This window comes from Notechis scutatus, chromosome 7 (genome assembly GCF_049901735.1).
Source record: "Notechis scutatus isolate UNSWTSFEM ecotype Mainland chromosome 7, rNotScu1.2, whole genome shotgun sequence".
Lineage (NCBI taxonomy): Eukaryota > Metazoa > Chordata > Lepidosauria > Squamata > Elapidae > Notechis > Notechis scutatus.
The window spans coordinates 6,587,709-6,610,622 of record NC_142015.1 but is presented as its reverse complement, the minus strand read 5'-3'; the positions used below and the strand labels follow the sequence as shown (position 1 = coordinate 6,610,622).

At 43.0% G+C, this 22,914-nt stretch overlaps 1 protein-coding gene across 3 annotated transcripts in view; it reads right to left on the bottom strand.

The window, feature by feature from the left end:
- PLEKHA2 (pleckstrin homology domain containing A2) overlaps positions 1-22,914 on the bottom strand; it is a 97,390-nt gene that overhangs the window by 27,945 nt on the left and 46,531 nt on the right. For all 3 annotated transcript variants that reach the window (XM_087969924.1, XM_087969922.1, XM_087969923.1), the window contains exons 2-6: positions 22,304-22,467; positions 16,797-16,853; positions 14,829-14,877; positions 10,859-10,956; positions 788-895 (exon numbers count right to left, since the gene is read on the bottom strand). In XM_087969924.1, the coding sequence (XP_087826050.1) occupies positions 788-895; positions 10,859-10,956; positions 14,829-14,877; positions 16,797-16,853; positions 22,304-22,444 (453 nt within the window). In that variant the 5' untranslated portion in view covers positions 22,445-22,467. The remainder of the gene's footprint in view (positions 1-787; positions 896-10,858; positions 10,957-14,828; positions 14,878-16,796; positions 16,854-22,303; positions 22,468-22,914) is intronic.

The following is a 22,914-nucleotide window of genomic DNA, read 5'->3' as shown; positions in this document are numbered from 1 at the left end:
TAATTTCTACCTATATCAAATATTGCAACCAGAAAAAGGCCACTTAGAGGCTCAAGGAAAGGTCTTTTCCCAGCCTGGATTAAAAAAATGTTCAATGAAAGAAGCAGAGGAATCCCCTAGGGCTCTTCTGCGTGTCTCTATCAGAAGCTGCTGCCCTTCTCTGCCTCATTCTTTCACAGCAACAGGTCTGTTGCTATGGAATCCCTCGGGGTAAGGCCACCCTTGGAAGACTGCATCCAGTTTGGTCGCCACGATGTAAAAAAGATGTTGAGACTCTAAAAAGAGTGCAGAGAAGAGCAACAAAGAGGATTAAGGGACTGGAGGCTAAAACATATGAAGAACGGTTGCAGGAACTGGGTATGTCTAGTTTAATGAAAAAAAGGACTAGGGGTGACATGATAGCAGTCTTCCAATTTCTCAGGGGCTGTGACAAAGAAGAGGGAATCAAGCCAACGTACCTGAGGGCATGAAAAAGAAGCAATGGGAGGAAACTAATCCAGGAGAGAAGCAACCTAGAACTAAGGACAAATTTTCTGACAGTTAGAACAATTAATTAGTGGAACAACTTGCTTCCAGAAGTTGTGGATGCTCCAACACTGGAGGTTTTTAAGAAGAGATTGGACAACCATTCGTCTGACGTGGTGTAGGGTTTCCTGCCTAAGCAGGGGGCTGGACTAGAAGACCTCCAAGGACCCTTCCAACTCTGTTATTCTATTCTATTCTATTCTATTCTATTCTATTCTATTCTATTCTATTCTATTCTATTCTATTTCTGATTCTTTCTCACCTGGTTGACTGAGATGGGTGTCTGCACAACGACTCCTCCAATGATTTCAGTCTTATATGGGTGTCTTCCTGTTTCTGTGGCTAGTGACAAACTTCCATGCTTTGGTACCTAATGGAAAAAATAGGATAAATTACTATAGAAGATGACCCAGCATAGCTCAAGGGTGAGGGTCAACCAGAGGTGGTATTCAGCAGGTTCTGACCAGTTCTGGAGAACCAGTAGCAGAAAGTTTGAGAAGTTTGGAGAACCAGCAAATACCACCTCTGACTGGAGATTTTACGGTATCCTTCCCCTGCCACACCCACCAAGCCACGCCCACAGAACTGGTAGTAAAAACATTTGAATCCCACCACTGGAGTCAACCCATCATCAGTTTGGAGTCACTATGCATTCACAAGAGACCTAAACCCAGCCCCCTGTGAATTCCATTGACTCTTATTTAGCACCAATTTGCCTGGATTGTGAATAGATCAGATTCTTTAAAAAAAACATTTTTATTAAGTTATGAAGTATTATAAAATACAAAATACAAAAGTAAATAAAAGAGCAGTGAGGAGGGAGGGGAAAGAGAAGTGAGGAAAGATAAGAAGAATAAAGGAAGGAAACGAAGCATTGACTTCTGTCTCTCTCTGTTACAGTAAAAAAAGGCATTAACATCAAATCACAGCTTTTTGCTTTTCCCTAACAGTATGAAAAAGTCATTTCTATAAAGATCTATCAGTCCAATCTGTAAACCCAAAGTCAGAGTTTCATTCTTTTCCATATCAAGCACGAAGTTCAGAAGTGGTTTCCATGTGGAAACAAAAATACTTATATTCTTTTCTTTAATCAAAATAGTCAATTTTGCCATTTCAGCCAATGCCATCAACATCTGCAATGATTCTTCCATGGTGGGAATTGAAGTGTCCTTCCATTTTTGCATATGCTGCTGTCAACATATATAGTAACAAAGTTCCAAATTTTTTCTCCAGTTCTTTTTCCATTAGTCCCAAAAGGAAAAAAAATTCTGGTTTCATTTCTAGCTCCATTTTCAGGAGTTTCTCTATTAGAGTGTGAATCATACTCCATTCTTTTTTTACTTCATCACAAAGTAGATCAGGTTCTTGTGTATAGATAACATGAAATACATTTGTTGTACTTTTGAAGTCTATCCTGGCTCCTGGTTTATTGCAAGTTTACATCAGTTGCCCCAAACTAATCCGTGGCAACTCAAAATCTGCTAGCATCTTTCTGCAATCGTTTTCTCAGCAATTGTGCCGTATCAATTTGCTAGAGATGTCTGAAACAAGCTAGAGTCATTGTAAATGCTCTGAAGTAGATGGAACCTTGAAAATTCAGTTAGACATTTCATTCAGATTCCCTCGGCCTTTCTTTTCACAGGCTGAAATTCTGGCATATATACAAACAAGAAGTAACATTTGTTTTCCTGCTAAAAGAGCATTATATGCCTTTGAAACAAGAGCTCATCAATTTGCTCATCTACAGTATAAAGGCGGGACTAGAAGGATTTGTACAGTGGCCATCGGTATAATTTAAGGTATCCAAAGTTATTGATTTTTTTTAAAAGCCCCAAATCCTTCCAAGGGAATTCTTGCAAGAAATTCTCTTATTTTCTCATTCCTTTTTTTGGATTCTGCAAATGTTTCTTGCAGCTTGAATTTCTTGTGATAGTTTAGCATTTTAAGAACTCTGTCTTTGCTCAAACATTGAATAATAGAGTTGGAAGGGACCTTGGAGGTCTTCTAGTCTAACCTCCTGACTGAGCAGGAGACCCTATACCATTCCAGATAAATGGTTGTCCAGTCTCCTCTTAAAAGCCTCCAGTGATGGAGCACCCACAATTTCTAAATGCAGGCTATTCCATTGGTTGATTGTTCTCCCCATTAGGAAATTTCTCCTTAGTTCTAGATTGCTTCTCTCCTTGGTTAGTTTCCACTCATTGTTTCTCATCTTGCCTTTTGCTGCTATTGGGAAATAGGTTGACCCCCTTGTCTTTGTAGGAGCCCCTCGAATATTGAAACACTGCTATCATGCCACCCCCAGTCCTTCTTTTCATTAAACTAGCCATGTACCATTCCTGCAGCCCTTCTTCATATCTTTTAGTCTCCAGCCCCCTTATTGTCTTCGTTGCTCTTCTCTGCACTCTTTCTAGAGTCTCAATGTTAGGAATGTAAGTCACCTAACAGATATTTGGGTTGGAAATATATAAACCAGGATAGACATTTTAATACTGTCTCTTTAAGGGAATGCTCAAAGTATAATTGGGTGTGGTTCATCAAATGGCCATAAGATGGAGCCAGAAACCTGGGTTGTTTTAGTCTTAGTCCTCAGAAGAAGTCTCCGTGAGTCTCTTTTTCCTTCTGTTGGAGAGTATTGCCATTGCTCCATTTTTCCTAATTGACTGATATTCATGGATTTGATGTAAGTCTGATACTGAACTGTTTTTGACACTGGACTTTGATATTGGAATTATCCCTGGACTGAAAAACTGACTGATTTAACCTGTGAATGACTTTGGACTGCTTATCTTGAACTTTGCTTAAACCTTTCTGGAAGTAAAAACCTACATTTACTGTACAGTGTATCTGTGTGCTGTGTGTGTGTTATTCCAACACTACTCTCAATACGTCTCCCTGTATGCGCTCATTCTCCTAACGGGGAATTATCTCAACACTCAACATCTTTTTTTGTATTGTGGTGACCAGAACTGGATGCAGTATTCCAAGTTCGGCCATACTAAAGCTTTGTAAAGTGGTACTTTACTTGCTTGCAGCCCATTTATATTTCTTAAGTTATGAAGAAACTTTCTGCATGCATCGTACAGGTTGTGAAACTCTTCTGCCTTGCTGGCAGAAGGAGGGAGAAAAATTTCTGCGGTCATCAGACTGACATAGGACCAAACTTCAGAGGGAATTATGAAAGTCACTCCAGACAAATCCAGTCTCAAAGGGCTGATCAGATGGCTCATCTTCATATTAAAGTCAATATTATCTCTTAGCACCTTCTCTTCTTCCTTCCTTTGAGAATCTGTGGGGTTTTTTTTTTCCTATTCCCTCAACGTAAGTTGTTTTATAATTGCAAAATTCATGATGTTGTCATAAATTTGCCCTGTCAAATTTAGCAGCACCGTTACAAATAAACAGAATGTAATAAGCCTCAATCGACATCCTGGGCTGAAGAAGAAAATAAGAGAAGTGTAATCCCAAACAGCTTGCGCCATAATAAATAAATAAAAGTCTCTAAAGTTCCATCAGGCTGTTTTGGGTTTTCTGATGCCATTCATTAATGTGGCTTCTGCTTGTGGAAAAAAATAAATAAGGTACCGCAGAAATAACAGCAGCTACTTCCAATCTGCTCAATTTGTTGGACTACAGCTCCCATCTGTCCCTGCCAACACAGCCAATGAGGGAGCTGCAAAAAGATGATGGGGGAGGGCCCCAAACTGGGGATGATGGGAGTGGGAACACAACTATGCTATGAGGCCTGTTTGAGAAAGCTTCAAGTCTGGTTTGTAGAGATTCTCCAACATTGAGGTTATGTTTATCTCAAAGGTGCTTTTTCAGGAGGCAACTGGATTTTCTGGTTTTTTCTTTTGAAGACATTTCACTTCTCATCCAAGAAGCTTCTTCAGCTCTGACTGGACAGTGGGGAATGGAAGGTTTTATATTCCTCTGCAGACAGTTGGTAATTTGCATCCTTTTAGAGGGTCGTTGAGGCCACTTGGAGGTTAGTCTGTGTCCTCTTTGAGTCTGGTATTACAGCAAATGTATATATCTGAGCTTCCTTTTTAAAGAATATTTTAACTTGCCAGTAGCCTTCAACTTCTTGCTAGCACTCAGATGTTTTGCTAGCATGTTCCAAAGCCTTTAGATCACAATCCATTCAAGGATGAAACCTTTCACTAGACTTAATACTGCCTAATTCAGATCATAAGCCAGTCCTGTCTTAAGGCTAACATCAGTAGCCAAGACTCATAAATTACCTAATCTTCTAAAGTGAGCATCTTATTCCATCTCCAGTAATGTGAAGGCAAGCTTCCTGTTATTATCATATTATTATTATTTTTTCTCCCTTAGGGACTAAAAACTTTGTTTTGCAAGAAACCAATATCCAAACTTACAAGAGTTCAATAAGTGACCATTCAAAGTTACGACGGCACTGAAAAAAAAAAGGTGACAGGACCATTTTTCACACACTGCAGCATCGCCATGGTCACGTGATCAAAATTCAGACCCTTGGCAAGTGGCTCATATTTATAATGATTTCAACGTCTCGGGGTCATGTCATCCTCTTTTGCGACTGTCAGATAAGTGAAGTCAACGGGAAAGCCAGATTCACTTAGGTCTTAACAATTGTGGTGATTCACTTAACAGCTGTGGCAAGGAAAGTCATAAAACGGGGGAAAATTCACTTAACAAATGTCTCATTTAGCAACAGAAATGTTGGGCTCAATTGAGCTTGCCATTTGTAACGTTTACCATTGTATATAAATGTCGAGGAGGTGGAGAGGGGTGGTAGTTTTAAATTTCTGGGTGCTTATGTATACTTAGCTTGCCCAATGCCTGCCAACCACATTGAACAAACCGTAGAATTTTCTTTATTGTATCACCTCACCTTCCATTGAAATCCAATGGCCAAGGTATATCTAGTGCAGTGGTCCCCAACCTTTTTGTACCAGGGACCAGTTTCATGCAGAAACACTTTTTCGAGGACCGGGTGGGTGGGGGGAGGAGTCCGAGTTTGGTGGTTTGCTTGCAGACGTTTCATTACCTGACTAGGTAACATCTGATGTTGTTACCTAGTCGGGTAATAAAACGTCTGCCAGCAAACCACCAAGTTCAGGGAGCGCCAATGCCTCCTCATTGCAATCCTGAGCGACAGATATTCTCTTCTATTGGGACATTTAAAACGGAGGGTTTCAGCTGCAGATTCAGGAACTGAGATTCAGGCTGAGGAGCGCCTTCAAAACTGAGCGCTGGGCAGCGGCGGCCCACAGCTGTCTCCGCGGCTCAGGACAAGTCCCTGCAGGACGGCTGAGAAGCCCCGCCTCTCGGCTCTGCCTCCCTCAGCCTCATCCCTCAGGTGTCTGCCTCGTTCCTCTCTCAGTCGCTCTCTCACTCCTCCACTAGCCCAGGAAGAAACTGCTTCAAAGAAGCCGGCAGGGTGGCTTTTCCTGTCAGCGCAGCTCCTCCGAAGCGCCCGTTCACCCCCACCCCGCTGCCCGCGGTTCAATCCAGTGCTCCGTTCTGCCTGCCTGCCTGCCTGCCTGCCTTTGTTTCTGGTTGTTTTGGAGCAGCTTCGGCTGAGAAAAAGAGGCGAATGGGGTGGGGGTGAACGGGCGCTTCGGAAGAGCTGCGCCGACAGGAAAAGCCACCCTGCCGGCTTCTTTGAAGCAGTTTCTTCCTGGGCTGGTGGAGGAGCGAGAGAGCGACTGAGGAACGAGGCGGGAGGAAACCGAAGCCACTGAGCCGGAGAGCAGGACAGGCTTTGGTTGCTTCCTCCCTCCCCCCCCTTCTTTCATTTGTGTCCTTGATCCCTGATCCCAGCAGCATTCACCGAAGGCGAAGAAAGCCGCCATTTTTATTTTATTTTTTATTTTTATTTTCTTTGCGGCCCAGTGCAAAGTGATCCACGGACCGGTACCGGTCCGCGGCCCGGTGGTTGGGGACCCCTGATCTAGTGGTCTACTATGTTTATTTCTTCTCCAGATATAAAAACTCGCCACCATCGCATACTTGTTTTCCCTTTCTTTGGTGAATTTATGAAACATAACCTGGCTCTTTTAAATAAACAAAATATAATAAAATACATTTAAACAAACCAGGACTTGGAGCAACGGGTTGAAGCTGGCTTACACATTAATGGTCATCACTGCATTTTAGGACGATTGTTGCAAACTAACAAGGTTTTACGGAAAAAGGGAAATCTTTTCATTGTCCTAGCAGTCAAGTTCACGAGGTGTAGAGTGCTCACTCCAAGTTTATTATGTGGAATGGAGACATTTCCAACTGCTTCTTTCTTTCCATCATGCAAAATAATCTAAACGTTTACTATAGCCTTCTGTTCTACCTTGGCAATTAAGCATAATAGAGTTTTTGTGAGGAGAGAGAGATAAGGTAGATATTGCCTTCTCCAGCGCTGATTAGCAGCCGAAGACCTGCTTGTCTAGATGGACTTGGTCAAGTGTAGATGGGCATGTTTGGATAATGGTGGATGCTGGGATAGAGACCTTAAATAGTTGGAAGTTGTTCAAGTGATCAGTCTCTAGTGTGGAAGTTGCTTGGGCTATTTCTGAAAGCAGGTCTACCCATCGTCTAGATTACAAGGGACAAGAAGAATGCTATCTACCAGCTTCCTATAAGACTATCAATTTTTTCCACCAAATACCAAGCTGACAGACTGGTGAGACAGAAGAGGGATAAAACTCTTGGCTGCCCTCCAACCCATCAACTTATCAACTGGATTGTGTTTTTTTTGGACAGAAGTCTTCCAGTCTTATAGAAGACTGGTAGACAGTTTTGCTATTATTTCCTGTCACTTGGGCTAGTAACCAAAATGGATAGGACGCTGGTCCCAGCTCCCTGATACCTCAAACTGGTTAACCTAGAAATAAGGAAAAAATTTCTGACAATGAGACCAATCAACCAATGGAACAGAAGTTTTCTTCAGAAGTTGTGGGAGCTTCATCACTGGAAGCTTTCAATAAGAAACTGGACAGCCATCTGTTAGAAATGGTTTCGGGTCTCCTGCTTGGGTGGGGGGTTGGACTAGAAGATCTACAAGGTCCCTTCCAACTCTATTAATCTGCTAAACTTCTTGCAAGGGAACCCAACTGGCTGCCCTCCAAAATACCCCACAAATTATGCAGAATTGCAAGTGTGGAGACTGGAGACATTGCTTGCAAAGCAAAACATAATCAGGCTTTCTATAAGAGCAGCCCAAAAACCTTACATGAAATGGCCATCAAGACATCTATCCACTAACCAGAATGGAGGGGAATGTGGCTGCAATGGAGTCCACCAGCCAACTGGGTGGAGACCCTGCCTTCAACAAAATAAAGCATTGCGGAAGTTGGAGAACACCACTTTTGATGCAGAACAACAACAACAAAAAAAGGGCAGCAGCTGTCCTTGTGGCTGGCCAATGGCAAGCTAAGGATGACATCACACATCTGTGTCATCCACGAATGGTTAGTGGAGCATCACATAAAATGTATGGGTGAGCATGATGACTTCCTGTGCTGTATTAAGGACAGCCAATGTACGTATCAGTTCCGTTTTGGCTTGATTAACCGAACGTCTCTTCGATTCACAATTGTGAAAAGTCAAGCTTGGCTAATTCAAAGGGAAGTCACCTGCAGAAAGGGGAAGCAGACCTGCCACAGTCTAACTTCTTGTTTCACAAGTGGCTGAGATAGGTTACAACATTAAGCAGCAGGGATAAAACCAGACAGACGTTATAACGGAGGCTGCAAAGACTTTTCTGCATTTGGAACATGTTCCTTCCCAGGTTCTTTAGAAGTGCAGGGTGGAGTTGTCGGTTACCGAGGTAAAGGTAGGCAGAGAAGACAGTCCAGATAAGAAGCCAGGACTTTGTGGGGGAGGGTGTTCCTCCAATCTGCCCAGCTGCCTTGCCTGTGTTTGAGCTTTGTCACCGTTCGATGACACAGATTTTCAATGTCGCAAAAACACTGGTCAGGAGATTAACAGAGTTGGAAGGGACTTTGTGTAGGTCATTTAGTCCACCCCCCCTCAAGCAGGAGATCCTGCCTACACCATATATGACACATGCCAGTCCAGTCTCTTCTTACAAGCTTCCAGTGATGAAGCTCCCACAACTTCCAAGGGCAACTTCTGTTCCATGGGTTGATTGTTCTCACGGTCAGAAAGTTTCTCCTTATTTCCAGGTTGAATCTCTCCTTGTTCAGTTTCCATGCATTATTCCTTGTCTGGCCTACAGGTGCTTTAGAAAATAGCTTGACCCCTTCCTCTCTGTGGCAGCCCCTCAAATATTGGAAGACTGCTATCATATCTTCCTTGGTCCTTCTCTTCACTAGACTAGCCAGGCCCAGTTTCTGCATCCGTTCATTGTAGGTTTTAGCCTCGAGTCCCCGAACCATCTTGGTTGCACTTCTCTGCACTCTTTCTAGAACCTCAACATCTTTTTTATAGTGAGAGAGTGAGCAGAGGCTATCCCAAAGCTTAGGAGTATGCTGTGTAATTTTAGATCAGACCACTCTTAGTTTTTGAGTGGAACGCTAGGGAGGGGGTGTAATCCCCCTCCTGATTTATATTTCAATAAAATAAGAAAAAAAATAGACAGTGTGCGTGCATTTTATAGTTTTGAATTCTGAAGTGGTAAGAAACAATCTGGCTAACAAGGCAGGTAAAAAGGTAACGGTAAAGGATTTGCATATTTACTCCTCTAGTCTTTGCCAAATATAGGAAGCGGAATTCATCTCCATTTCAAGGCTATTAAGACAGTGCTGTCCGAAGATATTTCCGCAGTCATCTGGCTAGTGTAATTTTCCCACCGAAGTGGTACCTATTTATCTACTCGCATTTGCATGCTTTTGAACTGCTAGGTTGGCAGAAGCTGGGGCGAGGACGGGAGCTCACCCCATTGCAGGGAGCTTGGGTCTTGAACCTGGGTTGCTGGCTTTCCAGCTGACAAGCCCAGCATCTTAACCACTGAGCCCCACAACAAGGAAGGATGATTGCCCAATTCAAGTTTCATTGGGAAGTCCTTGTTTGTAACTGTGGGGGGTTAGCAAATGCCAAGTTGCCAGATACATCAATGTGGGCCAGTAGACAGTATCTGTACCAAGAAACTAAGAATGATGTGGTGAATGTGGTTGCTTGATGGGGTGTTCTCATCTGGAAGAAAATGCTATTATTTCAGCCAGTTCCTTCCGTGCTCCAGTGGAATAATTTTAAACCCTACTTCTCTCCAACAACTCCAAGGGAATTGAATCACCTATGCAGAGGCTTTCCTGTGAAGTGCTGCAAATAACAGAAGTATCAAATGAACTAGAAAGAAAACCAACCAAAGTACAAAGAGCTTCAAGAACGAATCTGAACCGAATGAACAACTTTGCTTCCTGCAAAGGTTTCGTCATCTTTGCCTGTCCTTTATACCTTATGGGAGGGGCAATCACCTCCAAGCCTTACTCCCGAGTTGCCCCTTTTGTCTTAGCTGCTCTTGCCTTCTGGCAGTTCTGTGCGCACACACACTGGGAACAGGCTCCCCTTGTTCCTCTGCCTCGCTGGTCCCAGACTCCAAAGGCTCTGAAGGCAGCACCCCACTCCCAGATGGTCCCGGCCCCATCCCTGCACCAGATGCAGGACCCTCATCCGAGTCCTCTCCAGACTCCCAGACTAATCCCCTTTCTTCCCCACTATCCAATTCCGCTGCCCTCTGCACAGGCTGCCGGCAAACCACAACACAGGGGTGGGATTCAACTGGTATAACAACCGATTCCGTGAGCGCGCGCTTTGCACGCACAGTGTTTCAAAACCACCCATTTTCAGCTCTTAATACTTACCTTCTACTGCAGCCCCGGTGAGTAAAACAGCTGAGGCACGGCAATCGGCTGTGCCACAAGAATCAGCTCAGCCGCAAAACACGGAAATAAAGGACTAGGGCAGGGGCGTGGGTGGGGGCCAAACGATCACCGGCACTACCGGTTCACTCGAACCGGTCCTAACCGGTAGAATGGGAAGGGACAACATGGACAGTTCTAAGGAGTGGTTTCTCCACATGGAAGCTTCAACCATGACTGGACTCTAAATTAGGGTTACAGTTAGCTTTCATGCCTTGATTGAGCTAATCATCTAAGCCTCTTTTGCAATTTATACTCCACATTCCTCCTTAATTTCACCCGCATCCCCATTCCTGGCACAAAGCTGATCCCATTCCTGAAAATAATACACAAGGAGAGAACAGCAGTAAGAGAACAACCTTCATCCAGATGAAATGACCTGATCTCTCTCTCTCTCTCTCTCTTCCCTTGAGGATCTTTAGTGGAAGATGGCTTGGGAAGCCCAACTGATGTGAAGAGAGAAGACCTACCGTAATCTTGCTGGCGGTGTTCAGGGCTTCCACCCAGTCTTGCAGATCTTTCTGGTCGTTTGCTTGCAAGACATAGCGCTGAGACAAGGCGTTGATAACTGCAGGTACAAAGATCATGGTCAAGAGCTGTGCATCACTTCAAAGAAGGAACATGGCTGTCCTGAGTAGCCTCTTCCCAGCTTCTAGAAGGAGCCATATTCTTCTTGAGATTTTCCACTCCTCGTTCCCTACTCAGTGAACCAGTTTCAAATTCTCCAAGAAGCTCCCACTGCATGGTCCGCCACCCCAGGAAATCCAGAGGATGCGTTCAAAGGCCCCTTTTTTTTGTGATCCTGAGAGCTTTCCCAAATTTTGCATCTGAGATTCAACAGCACAGTTCTTCAGAGGAAAGGAGAGAGCTATTGTGCAACAAATGAATTGTGCATTTAATACTTGTCTGTTGGCATATATATATATATATATATATATATATATATATATATATATATATATATATATATATATATATATATATATATAAAAAGACAATTTAATAACTTCAGGAGTATCTTTAGGGCTGCAGCCGAGCCTTTTGAGATGCAGTTCCCAATTGTATGCCTCAAACTAAGAGCAAGGATCTTGGCTGATTCTTGACTGGAGGAAATGCCTGTGAGCGTGATTATTTTATGCCTGAGAAAACGATAAACCGGGGGCATTCGGTTTATATTTCCACTGAACACGCCAGGTTGACTTTTTCATTAACTTTTCCCTGCAAAACATATGGTGGGATATGGTGGAGGACCTTCACATTAATAAAATTAAATATTCTATATGCTCATTGACCTTCTCATTTAGGAACAGCCCTTATCCCCTTCATTCCGCTCATTGCTCAGCCACCAGACCTTGCATAAAACTATTTTTCATGCAGTTGCAGGGAAAGACGGAAGAGGTTTTCCATGCTTCGCCTGTCCCTAGAATTAAGGAGAAAGATTATTCCAATTTAAAACAGGTGGTGGCAGCACATCAATTGAGAAAACGTTTTTTCTACTAGTTGTGCTACTGAATGGTTGTCCAATAAAGGAAAGGGAGGTGAACCCAAAACCGCAGAATGGGGTGATCTCTGAGCAGAAAAGTGTAACCTTGATAGACCCCCATTTATTATTATTTAGCAAGCTCTACTTTTCCTTGGATTGGCGGGCCAACTTTCCAAAGGGACTTCCATAGTTCCAAAGGGCATTATTTCTGTCCAAGTACAATCTCGTTTAGATATGGTTGTTGCTATTAGAACTGGGCGCTTATTCCAGAGAGTCTGAAAACAAGCCATGTTTTTCCTCGCCTCGACAAAACAAAACACGATTAAGGTTTACTCCTCAACCATTCTGTTCTACCACTTGTCTGCCTCCCCACTATTTCTAGCCATCCCATCTGCGCCTCCTGAGTAAGTGGAGACGTTACTCAGTCTTTCTTGGAAGGTGGGGATGGAACACCTCTTTATATTTCAACATAGTTTGGATTGTGCTTCTGAAAAGCACGGCAATTTTCTCTAACAGGCCGACTTCCAGATCAGAGGTCTCCTTCCAGCTCAGGTTTGTTGTTATTTCCATACAAGTGGGTATGTAATAATGGGTTCTGCCAGTTAGCTTCTGGCTCCAATGGGGGAGTATTACAGTGGAAGTGGTTGATCGATTGGCAAAAGATCCCACCTCCCTACCATCCTCGCCATCTTTTAATTGGGCCGTCTTGTTTTGGATTTTGTATTCACTTATGTTGTTAGTTTATATCATTTTGATTTTTTTTTAACGATTGTAAGCTGCCCAGAGTTGTCTTGAAGTAAGATGGGAAGCCTATACATCTTATAAATAAACTAGCTGGATACCTGTGTTTTGCTATGAAATTATGTGGTGGGGCTTAGTTTTTGGGGAGAAAAATAAGGGGGAAAAAATTCTGCCTCTGCCTACCAGCAACCATCAGTATTTATCTGGCTAGCATCCTATCAGTGTGTGAGAGAGTTGAGGGCTGTTTGGAAAGTGAAAGAGTATTTCTCCTCTCCTTGTGTTTTGCATTTGGAACAGATTTATTTTCAGGTGGGGAGGGGGAGTAGAACACCTTAGCATCAGAGTGTGTTAATAATAATAATATAGGAAATACTAATGCTCTGATGGTCATTTCAAAAAACCCTTTCTTAGTGAGCACCTAGACACCAAAAGGAACATACATGCCAAATTTCAAGTTTGTAGGCTTTACTGTTCTGGATATTTTGTGATGATGCGTGAGTGGTATTTCACTTTTATATATATATATATATATAGATAAATAAATATATTATTCAAAGCTTCAAGAGGTGAAAAAAGAAAGAAATCGGAGTAATAAAATAATATACTGTCTGGGAAGGACAAAGGCAGTCAACCAGTTCTATCTCGCATGGTTCTGTCACTTCCTCCCTAATTCCCCAGGACTTCCTGTCTGGATATGTTTACTTCAATCCTACTGTCTAATCCATCTCAGCCACTTCTCCTTAACATAGAAGAACAGGAGGCCTTGAGGCTCTGACGAAACACTTCTTTCTTCTTGGGCTTTAATTTCTTCTTCCTGTGCAAAGCTAGGCTAAGCTTGTGGAAATCCACCTCTACGTTATGCCACAAGGATCAAGACCCAGTGTTCCTCGTTTGGAAGAGACCTACCACAGGTCTACCATAAGGTCAAAATGATATCCGTAAGCCTTCCTTTTTGAGCCCAGCTAGGTGGCAACGACTTACTGACCTGAGTAGGGTCACCCAGTTTACCACTTGGGTAGGAAGCCACAGGGAAATCCCACGCACCAAGTTAGATTGCAGTGTTATGCAAGTCATCATCTTAAAAGGAGATGGTAACCCACTTCCTCATTACTCTTAAAAGAAAACCTGTAAAGATGTCTCCCCTAAGGCCCCCAGGAATTGAACTCAACTTGAAGACAGCTTTTTTACTCTTTCCTTGCAAAGAACTCTCTGCTCCAAGAGTGCCCAGATCTCCGTTTAATTCCCAAGTTGGTGCAGCTGAAAAGCCACCAACATCACCGATGTTGCTTCCTTAGTAAGAAGTGAATTCACTTGTCCACTTTCCACCTATATGTTAAGCAGCGAAGGAATTCAACTGGTGTAACAACTGGTTTGGTGAGCGCGCGCATACGCGCCAAACACGTGCTTCACACACATGCACATTTGCAACTCACCTTCTGCTGCAAGCCCTGTGTGTAAAACAGCTGATCCGCGGCAATCCACTGTGCCGTGTGAATCAGCTGAACTGGAAAACCCAGAAATAAAGCACAGACTAGAGCTGGGGCAGGTGGGCAGGCCCAATAGCTGATCATTGGAGTGAACTGGTTCGCTCACAACTGATCTTCGGAGCTACCAGTTCTCCTGAATCAGGCCAAACCGGTAGAATCCCACCCCTGATGCTAAGACCATGCGGTGCTCTGGATTTGAAGAGCAAAATGTGTTTTGGGTTGGATGTCTCCTCCCAGGAAGTACTTGTGAGCTTTGCACCACATCTTTGCCCGCTGAAGCCAAAGTTCTGCTCTCAAGGGTGCCACCAAGGTGTTCTCCAATCTTCACCCTCCCTTTAATGACTTACATTAAAGATGGATAACTCAAGGTCCGTGCTCCTACACACAGCAACAAAGCATCCCATCTGCAGCTCTCCAAGAGCAGAGCAAGCAGGACCAAACATTTCAGATCTGATCATTTTATTGGGGAGAGGGGGCATCAGGTGAAAACACATTACTGTAGGCTAGAGGCACTCATACAGATTAGCACCCCTTAAAGCTAAGCTCCCCAAACTCTACCACATTTGCCTGTTGGAGAGGCCTACAGGACAAAAAAGCAGCTCTTTAGCTCCAATCATCCCTTTCACCCTTGAAAAATCTTCCCCAAAGCCAGTTCTTCAATAGGGGGACCAAAAGGTAAATGTGCCTGTCCAGTGAAAGGCAGCAGCGCTCCCCCAAGTTAAGGCTTACCAAAACAGAATGGTGTTTTCGGCTTTTGTTTGGGGGTAGCCACGCTGACCTGAAAAGAAAGCAAATGGAAATGGGCTGATGATGATTTCATTGTACGCATGTTGTGCATTGACAACAAACACTTGATTTGATTTGCCTGAGTTGTCTGATTCTTGGTTTTAGAAAGGAGACTATAGCAGAAGGAAAGGCAAAGGGGTGGAGTCAAGAGAGGAATTAGCCTGGAGTCATTAGATTCCCACAGTCCAACCTCTCTAGAATTCTGTTAACTCTTTATCTAGCTCCAATGTAGTGCTGACTATTAGTTAACCAGATTCTTGTGTGTAGGCACGAGCAATAAATCAGCTTAACTGGAACTTAACAAGTGGTCCTGCCTGACAGAGACAGACTCTTTGTGAATTTGAGAGCACAACATTCTCTCTCCTGACAACATCAACATTCCAGTCCTGTTGCACCTAGACAGGATGGCCAAACCTACTGCCACTGATGTAAGAAAGAATTCAGACTATAACTGAAGCCAGTTACAGAGCAATGAGGTGAGAAAGCTGGTGAGATAATTAACTCAGCCCAAAGAACAGGTCCAGTGACCTAGGACTTCTTTCTCCTCCAATTCTTCTTATCCTCAACTTATTTGGGTGCATAAGCGCACCAACGTGCCTACCGTCCCTGTCCTATTGTTTCTTTTCTTTTATTTTATTTTTTCATATATGTATCCATGTATTCATAACTATGTTTTTACTTATTCCTATTATCTTGTAAGCAATTGACAAACCAAATAAATAAATAAATTTGTTCACTCTTTTTATCACCTCTACAGAATTTGTGGCAGGATATAAAATCACAAAAATCAGTTCCAACAAATTCGTGCATGCTGGCCATTTATTTTTTTAGCTTCACTACCATAGGCTGATCTTTAGCCATCCAGCTGATGAAGAACCTTGTCATGCCCGGTCGAAACCTTGAGTCTGTGAAGGAGGATGAGCCAGAGCTGAGGCTGACAGAGATTGAGGAAGCAGCCCCGGGTCCCTTGGGCCTGGGACGGCTTGCCAGCAGGGAGGAACAGGGGCAGGATAACCGAGAGAGTAGGGAAGAGAGGTCAGGCAGTGGAGATGTGGAGCGAAGGAGCTCAGGTGACAAGCAAGGACCACTCCCTCATGCTCCCCGAGCACGAAGAGAGAGGAGGGGAGGCAGGAACAGTACAGGCTGACCCGACAACTCAGGAGAAGGGTATCCTGACCCTCTTCACAAGGCGCACCTGGGTACTGAGACTTAAGGAGACATTATGGGGAGGGCACTTGTCAGGAACAAGCACTGAATTAGTGGGGTTTTGTGTGCCGTTGCCGACGTCTGGAGTTCACTGGACGTCTTGCCTAGTTCCTTGGCTTCATGGAACTCATTACCTTGTTCCCTTGCCTCGCTGGATGTCTTGCCTTGAAGCTGTCGGGCTGGACGACTCACAGCCAGAGGCTACTAGAAGTGCATGTGTGTGAGTATTTTGCTCTGGGACTTGCCATAAAAATGGGAGCGTTTGGGGGAAAGTTGGAGCAACAAAGAGGAACTATCTGCTGACTATGTTGCCTCCGTGCCTTGCCCTGGGTCATCACAAACCTCAACCTGAGGTAGTCAGGTTGAGCTTGTTCATCAATTGGATGGATAAGGATGTTAACCAATAATCCCCTTTTCTGACAAATAGATCTTATTAAGAAACACATGCACTTTTCCTATTGCTGCTTAATGCTTACTCAGTTCCATGTCAGAAATGAAATGACCTCTGCTCATGAGACATGTCACCTATTGCTCCTGGCCAAGGTTTCTCCTTATTAAGTTACATGTTGGTGTGATTATGAGACAAAGAGGTGGAACTCTTTAAAAAAATCAAGAACAAGAATTATGAGGACCAGAAATGCAGGGAAATCATCAGGACCAACAATAAGTTCTTAGGGGTGGGGCAAAACTCTATTTTAGTCTTACCTTAGAGATGTAGGTCAGTTGTAGAGATCCTACTGCTTTTGAGCCTACAGCCAGATTCTGAAATAAAAGTTAAAAAAAAAACCTCAAAAGTCCATCATATGGGTGGAGTTCTCCCTTTGCTTATTTGGAAGTGAAAAATGACATCTTTTCCAAATCAAGCTTGACTGTTCCCGACTTTCTGAACACCCAACAGTTTTCTTGGCTGTAACACAGATGTAGTGATGGTTTATCATCAGCAAAAATAAAACTGAGAGTCAGAACTTCAATTCAGTAGCTACACTTCCTTGAGTTTGACCTGCTGTATTCTTTGTTTGCACTTCACTATTTTCAAGAAGTGGAGGATGGATAGAACAAAAGATCTATCCCGCTTTATCTGCAATGTGAAATTATCTGGTCTAGACCTTGACAACTTTAAGACCTGTGGTTTTCAACTCTCAGAATAAATTCTGGGAGTTGAAATCCACAAGTCTTAAAGTTGCCAAGGTTGAAGACCCCTGGTCTATAGTCATACCTTGTTCTGGCCATTGATAGACTTCTGAGACCATCATTGCTCTGGATCTAGATACACAGCCCTTATTTTTTTTTTTACCTCCAATAATCACTTTAACTATTTCTTTCAGAGAATTGCACTGTGCACTCTTTAACTCAACCAAGGTAAAACTACCCTTCCCTACCTAACCCGCAGGGAAAGATGAGTAGAAAAATTGGAGTGCTAATGCCAATAAAGTTAAATTCTTTAACCGGTGTTTTGTTTTTAACTCTGACAACTTTAATTTGGGTGGACTTTCAACTATCTTGGGAATTCTGGGATCTGAAGTTCAGTTATCTTAAAGTTGTCAACACTGAGAAGCAGTGAAAATTCTCCTTTGTCCACAGCAATGGTTGCTGGAGTTGAGAATTCTGAGAATATCCATGTAAGCTATTTTCTGGAGCAGGTTTAAAATTATCACCCTTTTTTCTGAAGATGCTTTAAGGAGAACTCTGGGGTTGGTCACCATTTTTCAAGTTCAGCTTTTGCAAATACAAGAAGTTTTCTGTCCATTCCAGATTTCTTTCCCAAATACTTAGGCTACCAGGCCTCTCTGAGGTACAGACAGGGGTGGGCCTGCTACCGGTTTGCCTCGGTTCAGGTGAACCGATAGCTAATTTTCTGGCTTGTTCTGTGAACTGGCAAATCCCACCCCTGGCTGGCCCTGCCCACCCCACCCTGCTCCCAGGAGTCCCTACGTGGCCTGTTTTGGATCCCAGGTAAGTACAGGGCCTGCATGAAGGCTCGGGGAGGGTGAAAAATAGGCCTCCCGGAGGCTCTGGAAGGCTGAAAATGGACCCGTTTCTTGCCTCTGGAGCCCAGGGAGGCCCTTTTCGCATCCTGGAGGCTCGAGAAAAGCCTCTGGACCTCAGGGAGGACAACCCCCCCATCACCGTGGTGCAGGAGGTCGACTAGGCCACTCCCACCATGGCCACGCCCACCCAGCAACCGGGCAAAGAACCATTGCTAAAAATTTTGAAGCCCACCCCGATAGTCTTCAACTAGTTCATTTAGTGACTGTTCCAAGCTACAACAGCACTAAAAAAAGAGAGAGACTTGTGATTGTTTTTCACACTTATGATCCTTGCAGCATCCCCAGGATCACAGGATCAGAATTCAGACCCTTGCCAACCAACTCATATTTATAACGGTTGCCGTGTCCCAGGAGTAGGTGGATCCCCTTTGGCAATCTTCTGACAAGCCAAGTCAACGGGGAAGCCCTGATTCACATAACAACCATGTTATTAACTGCAGTGATTCATTTAACAACTTTGGCAGGAGCCATGGGGGCGCCGCGGTTAGAATGCAGTATTGCAGGCTAGCTCTGCTGCCTGCCAGCGGTTCGATTCTCACTGGCTTAAGGTTGACTCAGCCTTCCATCTTTCCAAGGTGGGTAAAATGAGGACCCAAATTGTTGGGGGACAATAGGCTGACTCTGTAAACCACTTAGAGAGGGCTGCAAAGCACTGTGAAGCAGTATATAAGTCCAAGTGCTATTGCGAAGGGAGGAGGGAGGGAGGGAGGGAGGGAGGGGAGGGAGGGAGGGAAGGAAGGAAGGAAGGAAGGAAGGAAGGAAGGAAGGAAGGAAGGAAGGAAGGAAGGAAGGAAGGAAGGAAGGAAGGAAGGAAGGAAGGAAGGAAGGAAAGCAATCAAGCTGTGTTGGTGCAGTGGTTAAAGTGCTGTATTGCCAGGAAGTTTGATCCTCACTGGCTCAAGGTTGACTCATCCTTCCATCTTTCTGAGGTGGGTAAAATGAGGACCCAGATCATTGGGGGCAAGAGGCTGACTCTGTAAATCGCTTAGAGAGGGCTGGAAAGCATGGTGAAGCAGTATATAAGTCTAAGTGCTATTGCTAAGGGAAGGAAGGAAGGAAGGAAGGAAGGAAGGAAGGAAGGAAGGAAGGAAGGAAGGAAGGAAGGAAGGAAGGAAGGAAGGAAGGAAGGAAGGAAGGAAGGAAGGAATAGTTGATGGCATAGTGGTTATAATGCAGTATTGCAGGCTAACCTGCCCACAGCCAGGAAGTTTGATCCTCACTGGCTCAAGGTTGACTCATCCTTCCATCTTTCTGAGGTGGGTAAAAGACCCAGAAGGCTGACTCTGTAAAGGGCTGGAAAGCATGGGAGCAGTATATAAGTCTAAGTGCTATTGCTAGGAGGAAGGAAGAAGGAAGGAAGGAAGGAAGGAAGGAAGGAAGGAAGGAAGGAAGGAAGGAAGGAAGGAAGGAAGGAAGGAAGGAATAGCTGATGGCATAGTGGTTATAATGCAGTATTGCAGGCTAACTCTGCCCACAGCCAGGAAGTTTGATCCTGACTGGCTCAAGGTTGACTCAGCCTTCCATCCTTCCGAGGTCGGTAAAACGAGGACCCAGATTGTTGGGGGTCAATACGCTGACTCTGTAAACTGCTTAGAGAGGGCTGTAAAACACTATAAAGTGGTACATATGTATATAAGACTGTGTTACTACTGACTAAAATGGGGCAAACTGTCTCACTTAGCGACTTGCAATTGTAAGTCGAGGACTACCTGAAGTAGCTAAAAGCTGATAAATACTGCCGATGGTACTCTTAGTGTCCTCTCTTTTTTTTTAAGTTGAACAAATAAGCCCCAATTCAGTTCCTCCCAGAGGGCGAGAGGCGGTGGCTTCTCAGATAAAAATATTTGCTGCGGTTTTCACGCCAAGATGCTCAGACAGGCGAAGGTACAGTATATGAGATGAGTCAGAGAAAACCACTGGCTTGGATTTTCTCATTAGGAACGTGGGATTACCATGAAGGGACATGTTACCATCTATGGTGGACGTGTAAAAAAGCCAAAAAATGTTTGGACATACAATAAGTAAATACATTCATTCAGAAGATTTTACAGACAAATGTACAATTGAAACTAGAGGCTTTTCTTTTGGGCAGACAGCTAGAGAAAAAAAGCCATGGAACATTATTTTTTAAAATACATAACAGCTGCAGCAAGATGACTATATGCTGAAAAGTGAAAAAAGTTTGATGCTACCCACAATAGAGGAACAGTTGGTGAAGATGCTGGCACTTGCAAAGAGGGCTAAATTGGTTTCCTCAATTAGAGACAAGACAATTATTCATGGCCGACTGCAAAGCCCTTCCAGCCTTTTTGCATGAAACAGAAAATAATGCACTTACGCCTTTCAGTTTTGATTATTAGAAAAAAAAATTAATAATAGAAAAAAAAGGAGGCGGCATTTTTTGTCATCATAAAATAAGAGGTAACTTTGTAATTGCACTTACATTTGCTGCAAAATCAGAAGTTTTTTCTTCTTTCTATTTTTATTTATTTTATTGCACTTTCCACTTTTGAGCATGTAATTATTTCACCTGCATTTGTCATATATAAAAAAGAAAGTTCCCTTACTCCTAAAAGAAAACATCTGGTTTCAATTGTACTTTAATCTTTAAAATCTTCAGAATTAATGTATGTTCCTGTCTATTTTTTCTGAAACAGTCTGGAAAATCACCCAAAGATACGGTCATTTGTCCATTTGTGTAACTGTAGAATCAACATAATTGCATCGCTTGCATAATTTTGTATCATTGCAAATGAAGTAAATAAGACTCAATGGACTTCATTATGTTAATCACCAAATTATCGAAAGGAAAAAATCATGCTAATTACATCAATTTGGATTTAATGGACATTTGGATTTAAGAAGAAACCTTTTCTAATGATCCATAAAATTAGGGCTTTACTGAGTACTGAAATATACACACTTTAGGTTTACGTCTGTTTTCTGGCATATAAATCACCTACATTATCTATATGGTTACACATATATAAATATCTCTATCAGAGATAATAGGTTATGAACTCTGACACATGTCTGAATATCCTATAAACATTGTAGACATGTTTAACTGAGCATGGATCTATTTAAGTGCAATTAGAGGGTAGGACTCAAAAGATACTCTCCATTTGAAAAGGTGTCTGTTAAATCCAAATGTCCATTAAATCCAAATCTAATTTGATGATTGAAATAATGATTTCTCTTTTATGCTGATTCTATAGTTATGCACATAGACAAACAAATGTATCTTTTGGTAATTTTCCAGACTGTTTCAGAAACAATGGACAGGAACATGCATTCATTCTGAAGATTTTAAAGATTAAAGTACAATTGCTATCTATTGGTAATTTTGAGAGGAAAGACAGTTTGCACAGAAAGTCATTTACAATGTTCAAACCACAAGCATTAAATGCTTTCATGCATCTACAAAAATATCATTTGTAACTGGCCCTTACTTCCATGAGAAAATTGAAAACAATCTGCACCCATCTCATCTATCCCCTTAATAGCTTAGATTAAGTTCAGATATAACTTAGACTTATATACCACTTTCTAGCCCTCTCTAAGCAGTTTACAGAGTCAGCCTCTTGCCCCCAACAATCTGGGTCCTCATTTTACCTACCTCGGAAGGATGGAAGGCTGAGTCAACCTTGAGCCATTAAACTCCTGGCAATGAGCTAAATTAGCTGCAATACTGCATTCAGATCATGACTGATAGATGATAGATAGATAGATAGATAGATAGATAGATAGATAGATAGATAGATAGATAGACGGAAGATAGAGATATAAAAGAAAAAGATGACAATAAATATAGACTGGATAGATATTAATAGATAAGACAGACAGAAATAGTGAGAGATAGAGAGATAGACATAGAGAGAGATAAGATATCGATAGCAATAGCACTTAGATTTATATACCACATCACAGTGCTTTACAGCCCTCTCCAAGTGGTTTACAATATCAGCCTATTGCCCCCAACAATCTGGGTCCTCATTTTACCCACCTCAGAAGGATGGAAGGCCGAGTCAACCTTGAGACGGTGAGAATCGAACTGCTGGCAGTGAATATCCTGCAATACTTCATTCTAACCACTGCGTCACCAGGGCGCTTGAATGAGGGTTTTTTAGGAACTTGACAAAATGCTTAGAGGGAGTGACTCACCTGAGGATTGTCCATGTACCACAAAAGCCTGTTGGTTTTGGTATCCAGAATGAAATACCGACGTAGGAACTTCCCACAGGTTTCATTATCCTCAATATCCAGGAATCCGCAAATTCGATTCTGACGGTCTACATAAGGCATTCCGAGGCACTGTTAGCATCCCACTGCAAGGAGAGGAACACACACAGAGTGAGGGCCAGGCCTTCTCCACGCCAAGGCACCTTGCACAGCCCCAGTTCTATAAAATACTCCCGAGCTGGTCTGTGTGCTCAGGTGACCCACATATAGCTTTAGGCATTGTGTTAAAACATAAAGTGGCTTTTTCAGGCTAAGCTTAGTGGTTAAAGGAATCCAGCCAACTAGGGGCTACTTAATAAGCCATGAATAAGCAAAACTATTCTGTTCCTTGTTCCTTTGCTTAGGACTCAAAGAGAAGGGAAAAAAAGGAAAGGAAAGAAAGCAGTTTGCAAGTTGTTTTTGTGGGCCATATCACCATGTCAACTTCAGACAACAAGACTGTGGTATCAGCCTTAAGATTTCATATTTAGTTTCTGTTTCCTCTAAGATTCTTCACATATGCAAGGATAACACAGAGGATGACCAATTAAATC